The sequence below is a fragment of the Salvelinus sp. IW2-2015 genome, linkage group LG32 (genome assembly GCF_002910315.2).
Source record: "Salvelinus sp. IW2-2015 linkage group LG32, ASM291031v2, whole genome shotgun sequence".
Classification (NCBI taxonomy): Eukaryota; Metazoa; Chordata; class Actinopteri; order Salmoniformes; family Salmonidae; genus Salvelinus; species Salvelinus sp. IW2-2015.
This window is the reverse complement of record NC_036871.1, coordinates 31,778,533-31,798,611: the sequence shown is the minus strand read 5'-3', so window position 1 is coordinate 31,798,611 and position 20,079 is coordinate 31,778,533. Positions and strand designations below refer to the sequence as shown.

The 20,079-nt window shown below is 41.2% G+C and overlaps 1 protein-coding gene across 4 annotated transcripts; it reads right to left on the bottom strand.

Annotated features, from left to right (window-relative positions):
- Nucleotides 1-637: 637 nt before the first annotated feature.
- LOC111956642 (apolipoprotein L2) lies at nucleotides 638-18,812 on the bottom strand. 4 transcript variants are annotated; one of them, XM_023977164.2, is made up of 16 exons: nucleotides 18,555-18,812; nucleotides 14,324-14,401; nucleotides 14,182-14,216; nucleotides 13,986-14,039; nucleotides 12,293-12,358; nucleotides 11,853-11,933; nucleotides 11,715-11,774; nucleotides 6,660-6,740; nucleotides 6,505-6,558; nucleotides 6,312-6,428; nucleotides 5,867-5,926; nucleotides 5,630-5,686; nucleotides 4,886-4,960; nucleotides 4,665-4,704; nucleotides 4,529-4,580; nucleotides 638-4,387 (listed from the first exon to the last, which is right to left on the bottom strand). In XM_023977164.2, the coding sequence occupies exons 4-16, from the start codon at nucleotides 14,019-14,021 to the stop codon at nucleotides 3,412-3,414; spliced, it is 1,755 nt and encodes a 584-aa protein (XP_023832932.1). In that variant the 5' UTR covers nucleotides 14,022-14,039; nucleotides 14,182-14,216; nucleotides 14,324-14,401; nucleotides 18,555-18,812; the 3' UTR covers nucleotides 638-3,411. The 4 variants fall into 4 exon arrangements, with proteins under 4 accessions (XP_023832932.1, XP_023832933.1, XP_023832931.1 ...); XM_023977165.2 differs by having other exon boundaries at nucleotides 4,665-4,707; nucleotides 12,293-12,355; XM_023977163.2 differs by having other exon boundaries at nucleotides 4,665-4,707; nucleotides 18,555-18,811.
- Between the last annotated feature and the right edge of the window lie 1,267 nt (nucleotides 18,813-20,079).

The following is a 20,079-nucleotide window of genomic DNA, read 5'->3' as shown; positions in this document are numbered from 1 at the left end:
CGAGCAAGGAGGGCTACAAACCTGTCTCAGTTACACCAGCTCCGTCAGGAGGAATGGGCCAAAATTCACCCAACTTATTGTGGGAAGCTTGTGGAAGGGTACCTGAAACATTTGACCCAAGTTAAACAATTTAAAGGCAATGCTACCAAATACTAATTGAGTGTATGTAAACTTCTGACCCACTGGGAATGTGATGAAAGAAATAAAAGCTGAAATAAATCATTCTCTCTACTATTATTCTGACATTTCACATTCTTAAAATAAAGTGGTGATCCTAACTGACCTAAAATTGTGAATTTTTACGAGGATTAATTGTCAGGAATTGTGAAAAACTGAGTTTAAATGCATTTGGCTTAGCTGTATGTAAACTTCCGACTTCAACCATACATGTCCCCTTTCCCTGCAACCACTAAATCAATGGCTTATCTTTTTACAATCTTTGCCTTTCAAGTCCAACACACAGAGATACACACACTGCCTTCCACCTTGCTACAGAAAACATTGCTATAGAGGGCAATTTGATAAATGAGCTTGGCCATTTGTTGAACAAATACAGTATCTAAGGCATGACACAGCAGCAGAGGCAGAACGAGGGAAGTGTCTGTAACCCTGTTCCTTAAAATTAAACAAATTAAACTGTATAATACATAAGTTTATTAGCAACTCATTACATTTCATATACTCTTTAGATAAATATTACATTGCAAAACAAAAACGGTTCCTAAAGTTGACAAATGAAAAATTATCTCAGACCCTGCCCATTGTAAGAGGCATCTCCAGTTTGTCAGTGAGTAAAAGAGAAAGAGGGAGAGATCACTTATCCAGCATCAGTACCACACACAAGTGAAGGAGACAGGGGAGACACAGGGACTGAATTGCATAGCAGCTGAGACCTTTCCAATCTAAGACAGGAAAATAGAATAATCCTAAAGTGAGACCTCATTTATATAAGACTTCATATAAATGAGTAAGGCACTACTCAGTAATAGAACATTCATTCCTAATCTAAAATAAAATAAAAGTTAGACTTAATTAAAAACCTGAAAGTTTCAATATGAATTCATATTCCCCCGACTGACATAAAAATGAAGCAATACAATTAGCAATGTTTTCTTAGGAATAAAATAGTGACTAAACCCCTACCCCACAGAGATATACAGTGCCTTTGGAAAGTATTCAGACTCCTTGACTTTTTTTTCCCTCAGCAATCTACACAGAATACCCCATAATGACAGTGAAAACAGGTTTATACATTTTTGCTAATTTATTCAAAACAAAAATCAAATACCTTGTTTACATAAGTATTCAGACCCTTTGCTATGAGAATCGAAATTAAGCTCAGGTGAATGGTTTTTCCATTGATCATACTTGACATGTTTCRACAACTTGGAGTACACCTGTGTTAAATTCAATTGATTTGACATGATTTGGAAAGGCACACACCTGTCTATATAAGGTCCCACCAGACAGTGCATGTCAGAGCAAAAACCAAGCCATGAGGTCGAAGGAATTGTCCGTAGAGCTCCGAGACAGGATTGTGTTGTATAGATCTGGTGAAGGATACCAAAAATATTCTGAAGCATTGAAGGTCCCCAAGAAATCAAATTGTATTGGTCACATAGACATATTTAGCAGCTGTTATGGCAGGTGTAGCAAAAGTGCTTTCTAAACAGTTGCCTCCATCTTTCTTAAATGGAACCACCAASACTCTTCCTACAGCTGGCTGCCCTGCCAAACTGAGCAATCYGGGGAGAAGGGCCTTGGTCAGGAAGGTGACCAAGAACCCGATGGTCACTCTGACAGTGCTCTAGAGTTCCTCTGTGGAGATAGGAGAACCTTCCAGAAGGACAACCATCTCTGCAGCACTCCACCAATCAGGCCTTTATGGAAGAGTGGCCAGATGGAAGCCACTACTCAGTAAAAGGCACATGACAGCCCACTTGTAGTTTTCCTAAAGGCACCTAAAGACTCTCAGACCATGAGAAACAAGATTCTCTGGTCTGATGAAACCAAGATTGAACTCTTTGGCCTGAATYCCAAGCATCACGTTTGGAAGACACCTGGCACCATACCTACGGTGAAGCGTGGTGGCAGCATAATGCTGTGGGGATGTTTTTCAGCAGCAGGGACTGGGAGACTAGTCAGGATCAAGGCAAAGATGTAATGGCGCAAAGTACAGAGAGATCCTTGATGAAACCCTGWTCCAGAACACTCAGGACCTCAGCCTGGGGCAAAGGTTCACCTTCCAACAGGACAATGACCCTAATCACACAGCCAAGACAACACAGGAGCCAGAGCCCGGACTTGAACCCGATCGAATGTCTCTGGAGAGACCTAAAATAGCTGTGCAGCCATGCTCCCCATCCAACCTGACAGAGCTTAAGAGGATCGGCAGAGAAGAATGGGAGAAACTCCCCAAATACAGGTGTGCCAAGCTTGTAGCGTCACACCCAAGAAGACTCAAGGCTGTAATTGCTGCCGATAAATTAGCAAAATGTTCTAAAAACCTGTTTTTGCTTTGTCATTATGGGGTATTGTGTGTAGATTGAGGGGGGGGGGACTAATCAATTTTAGAATAAGGCTGTAACGTAACAAAATGTGGAAAAAGTCAAGTGGTCTGAATACTTTCCGAAGCATAAACAAATCAAAATATATTTTAACACTTTTTTGATTACTACATGATTCCATCTGTGTTATTTCATAGTTTTGATGTATTCACTATTATTCTACAATAATAGAAATCAGTAAAAATAAAGAAAAACCCTTGAATGAGTAGGTGTCCAAACCTTTGACTGGTACTGTATGTGTATGTATTGTACCATAGATATGTATAAAGATTGTGTGTGTATCTCTATCAAAAATCAAAACCATCAAAATATTTGGCTGAACTTTAAAATATTACGTTTTGCTTTTTACATTAGTCTGTATTAGAAAATATAGATACAATGATCCCTTCCATAATGAGCATGAGAATGTATGTCATGTTTTTTTTWACATATTTCCATAATTTTCATCTGTGAACTGTTTCCTGCCCCCATGAACAAACAGATTTAACTTACAACCCTTACTTTTCATAAAGTCCTGTAGATAATATTGTCGAGACAGGCACAATGCGCACAACTACAATACAACTCTATGGGGCAAGACAAGGGAAAATGTGGACATGGGCTCGTCGTACAATATAATATTTTGTTAGATATTACAGAGGTAAGTTTAAATAACAGTTCTTAACCCAAGCCAGTGATGACTGGAGATATTATCTGGTTCTATTTTTGCAGTCTGTAACAAAAAATGTTTCAGGCATGGGRGCTTGTGCTATGAAAGAGAGACTTAGGAATCAGAGCCACGTTGCTACTAGTAGTGTTAATGCTGACAGGATGTGTCGTTGTAGAGATGGGTTGGAAATACAGTTTAGGATTTTCTGGTCTTATAGCTGTTATCTGAAGTATTGCTGTTGTCAACAATGCTTTTGTTGTCAGAGGTTTTATAGTTGTCAATATCGTCATCAGAGACGTCCGTTTTTTTGCTGTAATTGGTATTATCTGTGTTTTGGGTMTTAGTCTCATTGGTGTTGCCTGGATCTGAGGACTGCAGCTCAACCCGTATGCCATTGAGCTCCACCAGTCCATCATGCAGCTGGGTCGCCACCTCCCTGATCTTGGCTGCAAACTCTGACTTGGCTCCCTTCTTCAGCTCCTTGGAGTCCTTGGCCACAAAGTAGATGTCCATGCCCACAAAGAGGCCGGTGAGCACTCCGGTGGCCATGCTGGCAATCTGGACAGCTCTGGCCGCYGTGCTGCCKGCCACGTTGGCTATCTGCACCACACGCATCATCTCATTGGCGTTAATGAGGATGGCCTTTCCAGCCATGGCGCCATCCTCGTAGATGTTGTTGAGGCCCGGGAAGTCACGGTTGTACGCGTGCTTCTTCATCTTCAGCAGATCGAACCTGCGCAGGCTCTCAATCCCTTGCTTGATGAACAGCATGCACTTGTTGATGTCGGTTATCTTCTCCTGGTAGTCCGTCACGATGGCCTCCACCTTCTTGCGGTCCATGGAGTTGTTGACCGTGTTGGAGATTCCGGCTCCAGCCGTGGTGAGGCCGCCCGCCGTGGCCACACCCAGCCCCACCGCCGTGACAATCAGGGAGGTTCCGAAGGTGACAGGGGCCAGGGCGAGGCCTACAATGGTACATACGCCTCCTACCGCACTGGTGGAACCGCCAGTGATTTGGGCGATCTTAGTCTTCTTGTTGAAACAGTCGAGGGCGTCTGCAATGCTGTTAAGGTCAATGACGTGCTGCCACAGGCTCTCTGCACGCTCTGAGAASAGCTTGTTGAACACACGGATACCTTTCTGCACCTTCTCAGCTGTTACTGCAAACACCCTGGAAAACAAGTTTAGATGAATTAGTATTATCCATGCTTACTTACTATAGTATGATGTACCCATTTACCAGCTTTATAACATGGCTGTTCTATACAGGTGCACGCACATAAGGTAACACCCAACATAAGGAATCACTTACTTGGCCTCCTCTTTTTCAGTCATGTCATCCTCTTGAGGCATGTCTTCCCACTCTGCAGCAAAAGAGAAAGGGCATCATTTGGATCAAGTTTAAGGAATACCCCTACGCCAGTACTGTGTGCATGTTTCGGACTCACGCTCCACTGTGCTCCACCACTCCATCAGGCCATCCATATTCTGCTGAGACACACATTTTCCTAAATCAGCTTCAGAAAGTCATACTTTTCAATCAAAAATCTATTTAAATCAAATGCACAACTCCGTGGCAGTTAGTGAGAGGAAACCAAGAGTGAAAAGTAAATCTGTGGGTATTTAAGAGCACAGATTGATATTATTAACATTGTTTACAGATACCAACCTGCTGCTCTGGCTCCGCTGGATTAATACGGAATACCTCCAATTGGTCGAATAATGATTTATTTCCACCTTTGTTCTGAGAGGGCAGGGGTGATAAATGACATGCTGTTATGTATACATTCTACACACTAAAGAAAAGTAGAATATTTCTTGGCAAACCAATGTTTTTGCTGCCAGTGTAGCAACCAAGATATAGAGACAATTAATCAGAGATCAGATTCACTGGCCAGAAATGAGAAAATACGTGTCAGTTTCAGATTTCAAGTTGCGATTTTGGATTTCAGTTCCTTTCTCTGCTGTTTTGCAGAAGTGGAGCATCTAAAATCTTCCAGGGTTCAAAGAAACAGGAAGCAGGGGAACAAGTTTACGCAAATAGCAATCTAATCAATTCACAATGCAAAGTAAGGGGCGAGGTGGTGTGGCTGGGTGTTTGGTAGGTAGAGATAGAAAGAAAAAAGAACAGAAGATTTAAAAAAGAACATCCTTTTCTTAGTTGGGAGTCAGAGAATACCGTGTGGGGAAATCCTTCCAGTGACCGAGAAAAAAAGAGCTAGTCATCTAATAGACCTCATGTGACGGCCATTTTGCAATCCTGGGCCACTTTACAGTCTGTTAGCTGTGGCAGTCAAGCCATCGCATACACAAACAAAACCTCAGGAGTGACGGTTGTACAGTAGATATCCATTAAAACAGTACCGGTATCTGGCAGAACAGTGTTAGTAGGAGTGTCAGGGTGCAGAGCTACCTCTGTTGAGTCACTGCCTGAAGCTCCCTGCTGGGGTTCACGCTTCTTGGTTTTACCCTGAAACAGACACAAATCAAAAATAACAACTTTTACACGAGAGGACTAACAGTTATCCCACAACGGAACCATAACATGCATATTGTAAACCATAGTTAACACCTGGAGGAAGGGAACTACAATGTACACAATGGGAGATCAACAGATGTGTGTGCATGAAAATAGAGGTTTGAACGTTACCTTGCCTCCAGCACCGCGTGGCATGAATGGATTGTGTCTCGTGGGTTCTCGCATCTTGGCCTAAGAACAATAGAATACAAATCAATACATTAACGCAAAGGGCAAGTAAAGGGAAGTGTTAATTTGGTTACCTCATAGTGTCTGTTAGAAACATTGAGAAAATCTGGAAAATACCAGCATTTAATCATGGAATAATCTTAACTGAATTGAAGTGAAACCCTGATATTTGCATGGACACAGCAAGGATAGAGTACTGTGCCCGTATTCCTAAAGCGTATCAGAGTATGAGTGCTTATCTAGGATCAGGATCCCACCTGTCAATATAAATCATATTCATTACGTTCTAAAAGCCCAAACTGATCCTAGATCAGCGCTCCTACTCCGAGAAGCTTTGTGGATACACGCCGAGAGGGATGTAGAAAATAAAATGAAAACAAACTCTTACTGATGTGCTATCTGTAGGTTTAACCACGGCCTCTCCTTCGTCCTTGTTCTCTCCCTCCTCTTTTACCACCGGGAAGAGAGATTCACCCTCTTTAAGGCATTCATCATCACATTGGTCCTAGAAAATAAATTACAGATAAGGAGTGAGTGTGCGTGTGTGTGTATGGTGTGTGAGCGTATGTGCGTGCGCTTACCGGATTGTCTTTTTTTGTATTTTGCTGACCACGTCTGGCTGGTCTGTTTATCTCCTGGAAACATAAGACAAAATCCTCCTATAAGAGCCACCATGACACAGGATAACTGATAGATACGATTATAAATCCTGATCAGTCAAATCATCCAAGCCTACCTCTTCTGTGGGTCGAGGAGGAACCACTGGAGTTTCAGCAGTTTTCCCTTTCCTCTCACTCGGCATCATATTACGGTTAGCCTGAAATAGTCAGAAGGACGAATATAGTCACAATCTCAATTGTGCATTAATTAAACAGAGATACCGGTARGGTACATATACAGAGGGGTCAGAAATGATTGACATCCTTGATAAAGATGAGCAGTAATAATTGTATAAAATAAACAATTCAAATACTGAGCTATATTGTATGCTCCATTATATTATTTTATACTAAAACAATTATTCAGAAAGACTTTGTTAACAAGTAATAGTTATTTTTTCTCAAAAAGGGTAGGGGTCAAAATTGACACCCCTAAATAATCTTATAAATAAAGTTGTCAAAAGTTTAGCATTTGGTCCTAGAATGCAATGACAACATCAAGCTTGGATGCATTTGCAGTTTATTTTAGTTGTGTTTCAGATTTAGTGCCCAATAGAAATTAATGGATTGTGTCATTTTGGAGTCATTTTTATTGTAAATAAGAATAGAAGTTTCTAAACACGTTAATGTGGATTAGGGATGACCCCAATTAGTCAACGGGTCGATTGTTTGGTCGATAGGTTGTTGGTCGACCAAGATTTTCTTTTGTCAAGCAGTAGCGCGTATATATACACACACACATACACACATAGAAACACACACATATACATATATGTATATATATACACAAACATATATATTCACATACATGTATATATGTATACATATATATATATATATATATATATATACACAGTATATCACAAAAGTGAGTCATGGGTAGAGAAGGAAGTCCCAGAAGGAAGCCTCTTCTAAAGATGATGCACAAGAAAGCCCGCAAACAGTTTGCTGAAGACAAGCAGACTGGGACTTCCCTCCCTCGGTGAGGGAAAATGGCTAATTGGGCCCAATTTMGACATTTTCACTTAGGGGTTGTACTCACTTTTGTTGCCAGCGGTTTAGACATGGATGGCTGTGTGTTGAGTTATTTTGAGGGGACAGCAAATTTACACTGTTATACAAGCTGTACACTCACTACTTTACAATGTAGCAAAGTGTCATTTGTTCAGTGTTGTCACATGAAAAGATATACTCAAATATTTAAAAAGAATGTGAGGGGTGTACTCACTTTTGTGATATACTGTATATATGTGTATAGAAATATATATATATGGGTGTACATATACACGCATATATATATATATATACACACACTGCTCAAAAAAATAAAGGGAACACTTAAACAACACAATGTAACTCCAAGTCAATCACACTTCTGTGAAATCAAAATTTCACATGCTGTTGTGCAAATGGAATAGACAAAAGGTGGAAATTATAGGCAATTAGCAAGACACCCCCAATAAAGGAGTGGTTCTGCAGGTGGTGACCACAGACCACTTCTCAGTTCCTATGCTTCCTGGCTGATGTTTTGGTCACTTTTGAATGCTGGCGGTGCTTTCACTCTAGTGGTAGCATGAGACGGAGTCTACAACCCACACAAGTGGCTCAGGTAGTGCAGCTCATCCAGGATGGCACATCAATGCGAGCTGTGGCAAGAAGGTTTGCTGTGTCTGTCAGCGTAGTGTCCAGAGCATGGAGGCGCTACCAGGAGACAGGCCAGTACATCAGGAGACGTGGAGGAGGCCGTAGGAGGGCAACAACCCAGCAGCAGGACCGCTACCTCCGCCTTTGTGGAAGGAGGAGGCAGGAGGAGCACTGCCAGAGCCCTGCAAAATGACCTCCAGCAGGCCACAAATGTGCATGTGTCTGCTCAAACGGTCAGAAACAGACTCCATGAGGGTGGTATGAGGGCCCGACGTCCACAGGTGGGGGTTGTGCTTACAGCCCAACACCGTGCAGGATGTTTGGCATTTGCCAGAGAACACCAAGATTGGCAAATTCGCCACTGCCATTCGCTCTTCACAGATGAAAGCAGGTTCACACTGAGCACATGTGACAGACATGACAGAGTCTGGAGACGCCGTGGAGAACGTTCTGCTGCCTGCAACATCCTCCAGCATGACCGGTTTGGCGGTCACATATACGTATATGTATATATACACACACACAAACACAGCAACAAAATGTTTTCCCTTTTTCAGGACCAGGTCTTTCAAAGATAATTCGTAAAAATCCAAATAACTTCACAGATCTTCATTGTAAAGGGTTTAAACACTGTTTCCTATGCTTTTTCAATGAACCATAAACATGAACATGCACCTGTGGAACAGTGGTTAAGACACTAACAYTCACAGTTATGAAAACTTAGGACACTAAAAGAGGCTCATCCTGAGATGACCCTCCATCCAGCATGACAATYCCACCAGCCATACTGCTCATTCTGTGTATGATTTCCTGCAAGACAGGAATGTCAGTGTTCTGCCATGGCCAGCGAAAAGCCCGGATCTCAATCCCATTGAACACGTCTGGGACCTGATGGATCGGAGGGTGAAGGCTAGGGCCATTTACCCCAGAAATGTCCGGGAACTTGCAGGTGCCTTGGTGGAAGAGTGGGGTAACATATCACAGTGCAGTTCATGAGGAGGAGATGCACTGCAGTACTTAATGCAGATGGTGGCCACACCAGATACTGACTGTTACTTTTGATTTTGACCACCCCTTTMCTCAGGGACACATTATTCCATTTCTGTTAGTCACATGTCTGTGGAACTTGTTCAGTTTATGTSTCAGTTGTTGAATCTTATGTTCATACAAATATTTACACATGTTAAGTTTGCTGAAAATAAAACGCAGTTGACAGTGAAGACTGTTGAAAAAGCATTCCAGGTGAAGCTGGTTGAGAGAACGCCAAGAGTGTGCAAAGCTGTCATCAGGGTGGCTACTTTGAAGAATCTCAAATATAAAATATGTAGATTTGTTTAACACTTTTTTGCTTACTACATGATTCCATATGTATTATTTAATGGTTTTGATGTCTTCACTATTATTCCACAATATAGAAAATAGTAAAAACAAAGAAAAACCATTGACTGGTACTGTACGTATTCAGACCCTTTGCCTATGAGACTCGAACTTGAGCTCAGGTGCATCCTGTTTCCATTGATCATMCTTGGGATTTTTCTACAACTTGGTGTCCACCTGTGGTAAATTAAATTGATTGGACATAATTTGGAAAGGCACACACCTGTCTAGATAAGGTCCCACCATTGACAGTTCATGTCAGAGCAAAACCCAAGCCATGAGGTCGAAGGAATTGTCTGTAGAGCTCTGAGAGAGGATTTTGCCGAGGCACAGATCTGGGGAAGGGTACCAAAAAATGTATGCGGCATTGAAGGTCACCAAAAACACAGTTGCCTCCATCCATCTTAAATGGAAGAAGTTTGGAACCACCAAGACTCTACCTAGAGTTGGCCACCCGGCCAAACTGAGCAATCGGGGGAGAAGAGCCTTGGTCAGGGAGGTGACCAAGAACTCGATGGTTACTCTGACAGAGTTAGAGTTCCTCTGTGGAGATGGGAGAACCTTCCAGAAGGACAACCATTCCTGCAGCACTCCACCAATCAGGCCTTTATGGTGGTGGKAAGACAGAAGCCACTCCTCAGTAAAAGGCACACGACAGCCCACTTGGAGTTTGTTTACACTTAGAAGTAGGCCTGTAGGCTACCTGGCCTGCTCGCAAATGTAGGAATAGGAATGTGCCCATTTGGGGATCTGATAGTATTTCTGATTGGCTGTAGAGCTTCTCAAAGTAATGTTTTCTTCACCTAAATAGCAAGCAAACAAAGTCTGTTTTTACATCCATTGAGAATGACAATAATTCCTCAATGTATTTTTAAAATCTTTCCAGCTCTCTCCCTTTCGATAACCACTCAGCGTGAAAGGGGAAAATGTCATGCTCCGATCCAGTGGAAACGTCATCAAATAGACCTACCTGATAACTTATCAGTGCWTGACTTAGACAAATAGGTTCTGGTACTGTTTAAGTACATGAGCTCCACAATKCTTTTGAGCTAATATTCTATAAGAGGAACAGGAGCTCAAGCAGTAGAGCATTTGAGGTGTCGGTACTCAGCTCTAGTGAGCTCCTGCCCAAGTCAAGCACTGTTTCATATCCCTTGCGTAAACAGCCTACAGCTGTGTCTGTCCTGAGCTCACTGGCACAGAAACTGAGCTCCCAGTATATTTTATACCATGTTGCAAGTTTGTTAGCGCAAGCATTAGGCCAGACCAAAGTTAATAGTTGATCAAAAAATTCAAGTTCATTGCAGACAGGCCATGCATATCCAATGTGATTTATAGGTTTTTTTTATTTTATTTTTTTTATTTTTTAATCAGAATATTTTCTACTTGCAGGCTGCAATGTTTTTATTTGTTGTTTTTATGTAGGCAATACTTTTACATAGTTGGCAATGGCAATAGAAGTCACTTTAGGTTTGTATAATTTTTATTCAAATTTGGATAGAATTTGATTAATCACATGACAATGACTGAGATTGGAAGACGTTATTATAAACAAAACTATTCCACAATGTGCTTATGAAAACCACAACTGGCACACAGGTCGGTAGAAATAGTAAGATAAATTGGCATTCCACATGAGAAAGGTTGCCGACTCCTCATTTAGCCAATTACCGGCAACTTCAGGAGAGTAATGGCAGAATCTGCAAAAGCCAGCAGGAGAGGGAGAATGGTTGGGTCAAGTTTAGGATTTCTTCAGATTATGTTGATCTCTGGCTCCCTCGAGTCATTTGTGTTTTATTTCATCAAAAAAAGCATTAGACAAGCTCAATGCATTTAGTTGATTTTATTTAAACACAGAGTMTCTATATAGGGAAACGTACTCGTTAAAAAAAATTGTGAATCGAACAGATGACTTTCGGACAACTAATATGTATTTATTTTTTTGTCCGGGACAGCGCTAATGTGGATGCTTCCATGACATGCTAACCTCCCCATGTTAATGGTGAGAGATTAGTAAGTCTTGGTAGTATGATCTTTGAKCCTCTAATTAAATTCAGACCCACTATAGATAACACACATCCAAAAATGAACATGACTGGTYTAAACCATACCTGATTGTCGTCCGTCTCTCTCTTCTTCAGTCTGTCATGTAAGGCTATATCCTTCAGCTCCTGTGGAGAGGTGACAGACAACCTCAGCAGAGATATATAAAACATTTGACATACGGTAAGGAGGAGCAGTTTGCCTACCTCTTCAGTGGGTCTGGGAGGAACTGCCGGCTGTGTTTCAGTTCTCTCCTTCCTCTCTCTCTGGATCAGATTGCTTTTGACCTGACAAGGACACTCACAGTCAATCACTGTTCTGTTCCTGTGACTTTGTGAGAGTTAGAGACGCAAAGGCTGGTGGGAACTTTAGGAAAAGGTGGAGACAAGGAAGAGAGGGGACTTTCGAAAGAGAAAAGCAACTTTGATTGTGTGTATGGTCTTGTTCTTCTATCCTCCCCACAAGGATAGTAAAACAAAGAACATTTCCAATGTCCCCACAATCACAAAGGCTATTTTCAGTTATGTTTAGAATTAGAATTATGGTTAGGTTTAGGGTAAATAAGATTTTGAATGGAAATCAATTTTAGGTCCCCGCTAGGATAGTAGAACAAGTGTGTGTGGTATAAATTATGTAACAAACTCACTGTTTTTTGCTTRTCCTCTTCCTGCCTCTCCTTGTCCCCGAGTAATTTTGTATCTTCATTGTCCTTCTGAACAAGGAAAGTCATTGTTATTTTAAAGGGATCATCCTTCTCACCATATTCATTAACACATCTCTGCAGCATCACCACTTGCACTGAACTCAAAACCACCAACAACACAAACCGCAACTATCACGACTTTGAAAACATCACGCCATCATAATCCTAACGAACATTTCACAAAAATCATAATCATTGATACAAGCACCACCACCAACAGTTAATTAAATTCATTGGAATATTTACTGTAGTTAAAGAGCAGAATGGATTCAGTTTTGATAGGGCTCCATGGAAATTCGGACAGAAATAAATTACATGCAATATGACTTGAATTACACAATGAAACAGGAACAGTAACAGATGAACAGGGCCGTGCATAGGAATGTTTGTGGCTGGCAAGCTTTTCTGTGGTGGCAGGTGGCTCTTCAACATCTGATCCTGGTTCCTTATATACAGTTCCTTCAGAAAGTATTCATAACCCTTGACTTACTCCACATTTTGTTGTGTTACAGCCTGAATTCAAAATGGATTAAATCTATWTTTWTTTATWTATWTATARACACACACACAAAACCGCATCATGACAAAGTGAAAACATGTTTTTAGAAATGTTAGCTAATTTATTGAAAATGAAACAAATATAATTTACATAAGTATTCACACCCCTGAGTAAATACATGTTAGAGTCACCTTTGGCAGTGAATCTTTCTGGGTAAGTCTCTAAGAGCTTTGCACACCTGGATTGTACAATATTTGCCCGTTATTCTTTTCAAAATTCTTCAAGTTCTGTTAAATGGTTGTCTAGCAATAATCAACCAATTTAAGTCTTGCCATAGTTTTTCAAGCAGATTTATGTCAAAACTAACTCTGCCACTCAAACATTCACRGTCTTCTTGGTAAGCAACTCCACTGTAGATTTGGCCTTGTGTTTTAGGTTATTATCCTGCTGAAAAGTTCATTTATCTCCCAGTGTCTGGTGGAAAGCAGACAACCAGGTTTCCTCTAGGATTTTGCCTGTGCTTAGCTCCATTGCATTTCTTTGTTTATCCTGAAAAACTCCCCTGTCCTTAACGATTACAAGCATACCAGTAACATGATGCAGCCACCATTATGCTTGAAAATATGGAGAGCGGTACTCAGTAATGTATTGTATTTAATTTGCCCCAAACATAAGACTTCYTATTCAGGACAAAAAGTTAATTGACACATTTTTGTGACCAACAGATGCATATCTGTATTCCCAGTCAAGTGAAATCTATGGATTAGGGCCTAATTTATTTATTTAAATTGACTGATTTCCTTATATAAACTGTAACTCAGTAAAATCATAGAAATTGTTGCATTTATATTTTTGTTCAGTATGTTTGTTCTCGGGCTGTAGATGTTGCCACCATATTCAGCTCAAACTATCAGTCTCAAGCATCGTTATAAATGAAATTACTCTATCTTCATAGTTCAAACTATCATATGATATTGAAAGAAAATAAGCACCACCTATGGAAAAACCACATGAGTTTCACGTGAATTGAAATTTCACACGAAATCATGTGATTTTCAACAAGTGAAATCTGTTTTTTTCTGGAGGGATCTTATTAGTGTAATCTCATTGGCTAGTACAACAGCTATGCTGTCTTACTTTGGGAGTTGATTTAAAAGGATTCAGCTTGTTCATGGCTCCAACCAGTTTGTTCTGACAGATAAAGACACATAAAAAAGACAAATTAAAAGCTGCTTATTATTTGCTGGGGGTGTTATATGAAGCGATCCAAATGCAACTTAGTTGCATGCAAAACAAACTGGAGGCAAGTTGCATTGTGTAACACCAGCCTCACCTTTGAGGTCTTGTCTGAGAGACTGTCACTGCTGGCTGAAATGGACACATGTTTTACAGTTACCAGTTAAGTACATTCTGAGTTTTGAGATTCCATATTGATGAATAAAGAGTACAGCAACAAATTCTACCAAAATGCTTACCTCTTTGGTTTTAGAGTGTTTTTCAGAAGAGGTGAGATTCTCCTTTGATCCTGACGTGTTTTCAGCCTTCTACTTTTCCTGCAATTAAAGATGCCATCAATATCATAAAAAAGTATAAATATTGATAGCACTATCACCTGCACAGGTACTGAGCATTCTCCTGGTTTAGAGGATCCCAGTGAATTTTCCTTATTTTTCCTGGTAAAGATTGTGTGTGTGTGTGTGAGAAATATATATTGTGTCACATAACAGCACTGCCCTCTTTACACACTAGGCTGCTCATTGTGGATTCATTCACAGAGGATTTAGAAAAATACACAGAAGGTTTGGTCAATGGTTATGGTTCTTGTATTAAAGAAAACCTATTGTAGCGAATTCGGGGGGTAGCCCAAACCGGGTCTCGAGCCCGGATCCAGCGACTGTCAAGCCAACACCTTAACCGTTATGCCAAGAGGTCTTGACGAGGTTGCTAGGTGTTGGGTTGGTCACTACATTATACTCTCTTCCTTTGGGAAAGAATGTCCCCGCATTTCAATACTATACCAAGTCCCTCATGTGCACACCTCTCCGATGGCCTAACGGGCACCCTCCCACTTCCGACACCAGTGTAGTGAATTRGCGGGGTAGCCCCGACCAGGACTCGAACCCAGGTCCAGCAACAGTTAACCCCTTGACGAGGTCGCTAGGTGTTGGGTTGTTCGTATCAATATGTAGGKTACTCAGTTTCACCATAATTTAACTCTCAACAACAACAAAAAAACTTGCCCAAGGTTGGCTCAGTGTGAACTACAATTTCAACGCTAGGTTTTATCGTTTAGAAAAACGTGTCAATCATAGCTTGCAAAGCGGTTTTCGAAACATATGACGATATGCCCCTTATCTTTCACATTCATAACAGCGAGAAAGAATCTTTCAAATAAAAATACACACTTACTATAGCAGTTTTGCACAGATCCATATGCTCTGTGTGCCTCCAGTTGACGAACTACACTCCCTCCCCAGTTACAGTGCATTCAGAAAGTTRAGACCCCTTGACATCTTCCACATTTTGTTACAGCCTTATTTTAAAATTCATTAAATTGTTTTCCTCAATCTACACACGCTACCCCTTAACGACAAAGCGAAAACAGGTTTTTAAATTGTTTTGCAAATGTATTACATATAAACAGAAATACCTTACATAAGTATTCAGAGCGTCTGCTAAATGACTTAAATGTAATGTAATGTATTCAGAACCTTTGCTATGAGACTCGAAATTGAGCTCAGGTGCATCCGGTTTCCATTGATCATGCTTGAAATGTTTCTACAACTGGATTGGAGTCCACCTGGGGTAAATTCAATTGATCGGACATGATTTGGAAAGGCACACGCCTGTCTATATAAAGGTCCCACAGTTGACAGTGCATGTCAGAGAAAAAAACCCAAGCCATGAGGCTAAAGGAATTGTCCGTAGAGCTCCAAGATAGGATTGTGTTGAGGCACAAATCTGGCGAAAGGTATCCAAAAAAATCTGCAGCATTGAAGGTCCCCAAGAACACAGTGGCCTCCATCATTATTAAATGGAAGAAGTTTGGAATCACCAAGACTCTTCCTAYAGCTAGCCGCCCGGCCAAACTGAGCAATCGGGGGAGAAGGGCCTTGGTCAGGGAGGTGACCAAGAACCCGATGGTCACTCTGACAGAGTTCCAGAATTCCTCTGTGGCGATGGGAGAACTTTCCAGAAGGACAATCATCTCTGCAGCACCAATCAGGCATTTATGGTAGTGGCCAGACAGAAGCCACTCCTCAGTAAAAGGCACATGACTGCCCACTTGGACTTTGCCAAAAGGCACCTAAAGGACTCTCAGACCATGAGAAACAAGATTCTCAGGTCTGATGAAATCAAGATTGAACTCTTTGGCCTGAATGCCAAGCGTCACATCTGGAGCAAACCTGGCACCATCCCTACAGTGTAGCATGGTGGTGGCAGCATCATGCTGTGGAGATGTTTTTCAGTGGCAGGGACTGGGAGACTAGTCAGGATCAAGGGGAAGATGAACAGATTAAAGTAAAAAATAATAATAATAATTAAACTACTCCAGAGAGCTTAGTACCTCAGACTGGGGCAAAGGTTCACCTTCCAACAGGAGAACAACTTTAAGAAAACAGCTAAGACAATGCAGGAGTGGCTTCGGGACATGTCTTGGAATGTCCTTGAGTGGCCCAGCCAGAGCCCGGACTTGAACCTGATCAAACATCTCTGGAGAGACCTGAAAATAGCTGTGCAGCGACACTACCCATCCAAGCTGACAAAGATTGAGGGGAAATACAGGTGTGCCAAGCTTGTAGCGTCATACCCAGGAAGAATCGAGGCTGTAATGTAAATGTAATTCTCTGTTTTTTTTATACATTTTCTAAAAACCTGTTTTTTCTTTGTCATTATGGGGTATTGTGTGTAGGTTGATTAAAAAAAACTTGAATCCATTTTAGAATAAGGCAAGGGGTCTGAATACTTTCCGAATGCACTGTATGCTTACACACAGATGTTCCGAGCACGCTAGATAGCCAATTAACACAGATGGCTGCCTCGGTTTTCCGTTAACACGCGCTGTAACATGAAGATACGGCCGTGCGGAAACCCTAAAAGATGTYTCGTAATATACCCTCTTTTTTCCGATACGAAAGACACATTCCTTATGTTTCCAAAACCGTACCGTAATTTGCGTTACCTTTTAGAGAAGACCTCGGGGCTCTTAAAATAAGTCCCACGATAAGTAGATGATTAAACTCAACGATTTAGGATGGAGTTGAGAAGCAACTACTGAAGCTCCGACATAACAATTTTGGTTTTATATGAAACGACTGGTTTCAGCACCCATAAAATAGCCCCCAATGGCGGAAGACAGAGTGGACTACCTGTGCTAATTAGCTATCTGCGTCTCTGAACACCTGTGTGTAAACGGAAAACTGACCAGACCGGACACGTAGCGTCGCAAAATACATTTATAAATCCATGTTATTCAATTAATTACCAACAAGGGTCTGGGACGCCAAGGGCTAAAATAGAAGTCATTCCTATTTCTGATGCAAATCGCGCTGAAAGTCCTGCCTCTCCCATCTCCTCATTGGTTTATAGAAGCAGGTACCCACGTGCCATTGGTTATACCCACGTGGGTGATTGAAAGACGAACTTTGTTGCCGTTTGTCATGGTAATACAATGAAAGTTTAGATTGATCACCATATAAATTCAAAGATGAAAAAGCCTGGAAGGAAGAGAGACTAGAAACGATTCGGTTGGCTGTTTTGTGTGTGGATTAATTGTCGGAGTAGAGGTCCGTGTGCATTTCAGGTAAAATAACAACTCAACGTTTATATCCCAGGACAAATTAGCTAGCAACAGCAAGCTAGCTAAATAGAACAAATTAACGTTAGCTAGCAAGTGCAAGCTAACTAGCCATACATGTTTAATGCTTTTCGACCTGTCCCCAAATTAATGTCATTGGTTCAGAGTTTGTTTTGATATTTTAACCTGCGTTTGGTGGGGGTGAAATACATTTATGCACGATAGCGCACGCGCGCAGCCGGTTTGGGTTCCGTGTGACGCTGCAAAAAATWCTGACGGCTGCAAATGTTTTAAAACAATTACTTTTTGTGTAGTGTAGCTGTACCTGCCATGATTATTATAATTTGTAAAATGTTATTTTGTTTTTAGTACAAGGAAATGTGTAGTCTTGTAAGCCCATGTGGGCTGGGTACTGGTAGGTGTATGACGCTTAAATAAATCATAAATCAACCATGTGTGTATTTTGCATTTGTGAAATTATTTTGATGTGTTAGGAAAGTCGAGGGATTTATGTATATAGAACCGTAAGGCAATTGAGACTCGATTAATGTTTAGATGGAGTATTTAGCGGGTTTGGCTTCCAGAGCCATTTCGTCTATAAACGGAACATTTAATGTCCTTTGACGATAAGGAGTAACTTTAGGCTTCTTTAGTCCATTATTGGGCTATGATGGGCTAACCATGACTTCTCCCTCGCACTCCAAATCCACAATGGCATCGCCCTTTCCGATCCTGTCAACACAAATGTTAACTATCTCTCATTATACAGGAGCAATTTATGGTCAGTTTAAAATGTACACCATTGTTTTCCCAATTACCAATAACACATTGTTGCGGACACCACAGATCAAAACATCACTTAAACGTATAACCAAAACAGTTTCAACATGAATCCCTTCGCCGCTTACCATTACAACTGCCTACTGGTTGTTTGTCTGTGATCTTCAAGCAATATAGGCGTTGACAGCCTTTTTCGATCGTAAAAGAAGTTGCTGAAATGTAGGCTGTGCTGAATAGTTGTTCGACTCGCACTGACGTCAGTTTATTAGACTACCAGTTGGCTTGATTCTTTACCAGTTGTTGAACTTTTCTTTCTAGGCTGTAACGCAAGCTAAAGTGTGTTACGTCACATATGTAATAATAACTATGTTCGCTTCCATTACTTCTTCTTTAAGGTTTATTGGCAGAGTACACCCAAAAGGTGTATTGCTGCCACCTAATGTGCGGGATGAAAACAAAAAGATCCCAAAAATGGGAACATTCTTGGGTTGGGGGGAATATCCATACAAACTACCAACAACAACAAAAACACTTTTTAAAAAAGGGTGACACATCTTCCATTGCCAATACCCCTTGTAGATCTTCCGCTGTGAACTCCTGAAGTCCCAGATACTTTTCAGCTGCAGCCACAATGATGTCCAACTTCTTTGATATTTGTGCCATACAGTTAATAACAGTTTCTATGAATGCTACAAAATCCACCTTTTTAACCCACAGCGTATCCGGTTCTCTTGTTTGACACAGAAGCGACCGTGGCTGCAGTCCAAACAGGTTATTTTCACCCCCTCAGCTCTCGTGCTAGCCAGTTTCCCTCGGGGGAATCCCTGTCGCAACCGGATGCAGTTTGATTGCCATCTTAAGTGGAGGTCCAATTCACCAACATTGCCCCCTTGGCCCTCAATTTAGCTCGAGGGAGCGACTAAAGAACTTTGATCACTTGTGGGGTTGATCTGACACACAATTCAATGCAAACTGTAGTCACATGTCATACTCCGGTGACCGCAAAGTGTCACATTATCAACATGGCTGCATTTTAGTCATGTCAGATAAAATTATGACGCTAGCTTGCTAAATAATGTATATAGATGAAATTGATTGTAGCGTTTGCAAATTGGCTTAGTCTCATACTGAGGAGCCTATAAAACATAGCTAGCTTCATAGACATGTTTTTTGGAATTCTGACATTTATTGGAATAAATTAGCAAACTATGAAACTAGCTAGCCAGCTATGTGTAACTGTAGCTAGCTAACTCCCTGACAGGAGTGCAGGCTAGCTACGTTAGCTTGCTAAGTACATTAATAGCTTCAGGTTGGTTGTTTTTAGGCTCAATTTCAAGATTTTCACCAAGGACGTTGCCTCCGATCATCACTCTCCCTCGCTTGGGCAAGGGACATTTAAGATACATTCGGATGTGATGATGTAAAACGTCATTCAGGGGCTGAGGGTTTAGGGCCGAGTCGGGCTGTCTACTTTGAGTTTGGACTGCAACACATATCTTCAACAAAGTAATTGGCTTTCAAAACTATTTTGGTTGCCTCCGCATAGGACAGGGATGGGCAACTTTGATGGGGGTGGGGGCCACAAAAAATCTGAACTCATCATAAGGGGCCGCAGTTGCTCCCAGGTCTGTGTACCCACATCCACGTTTCCAA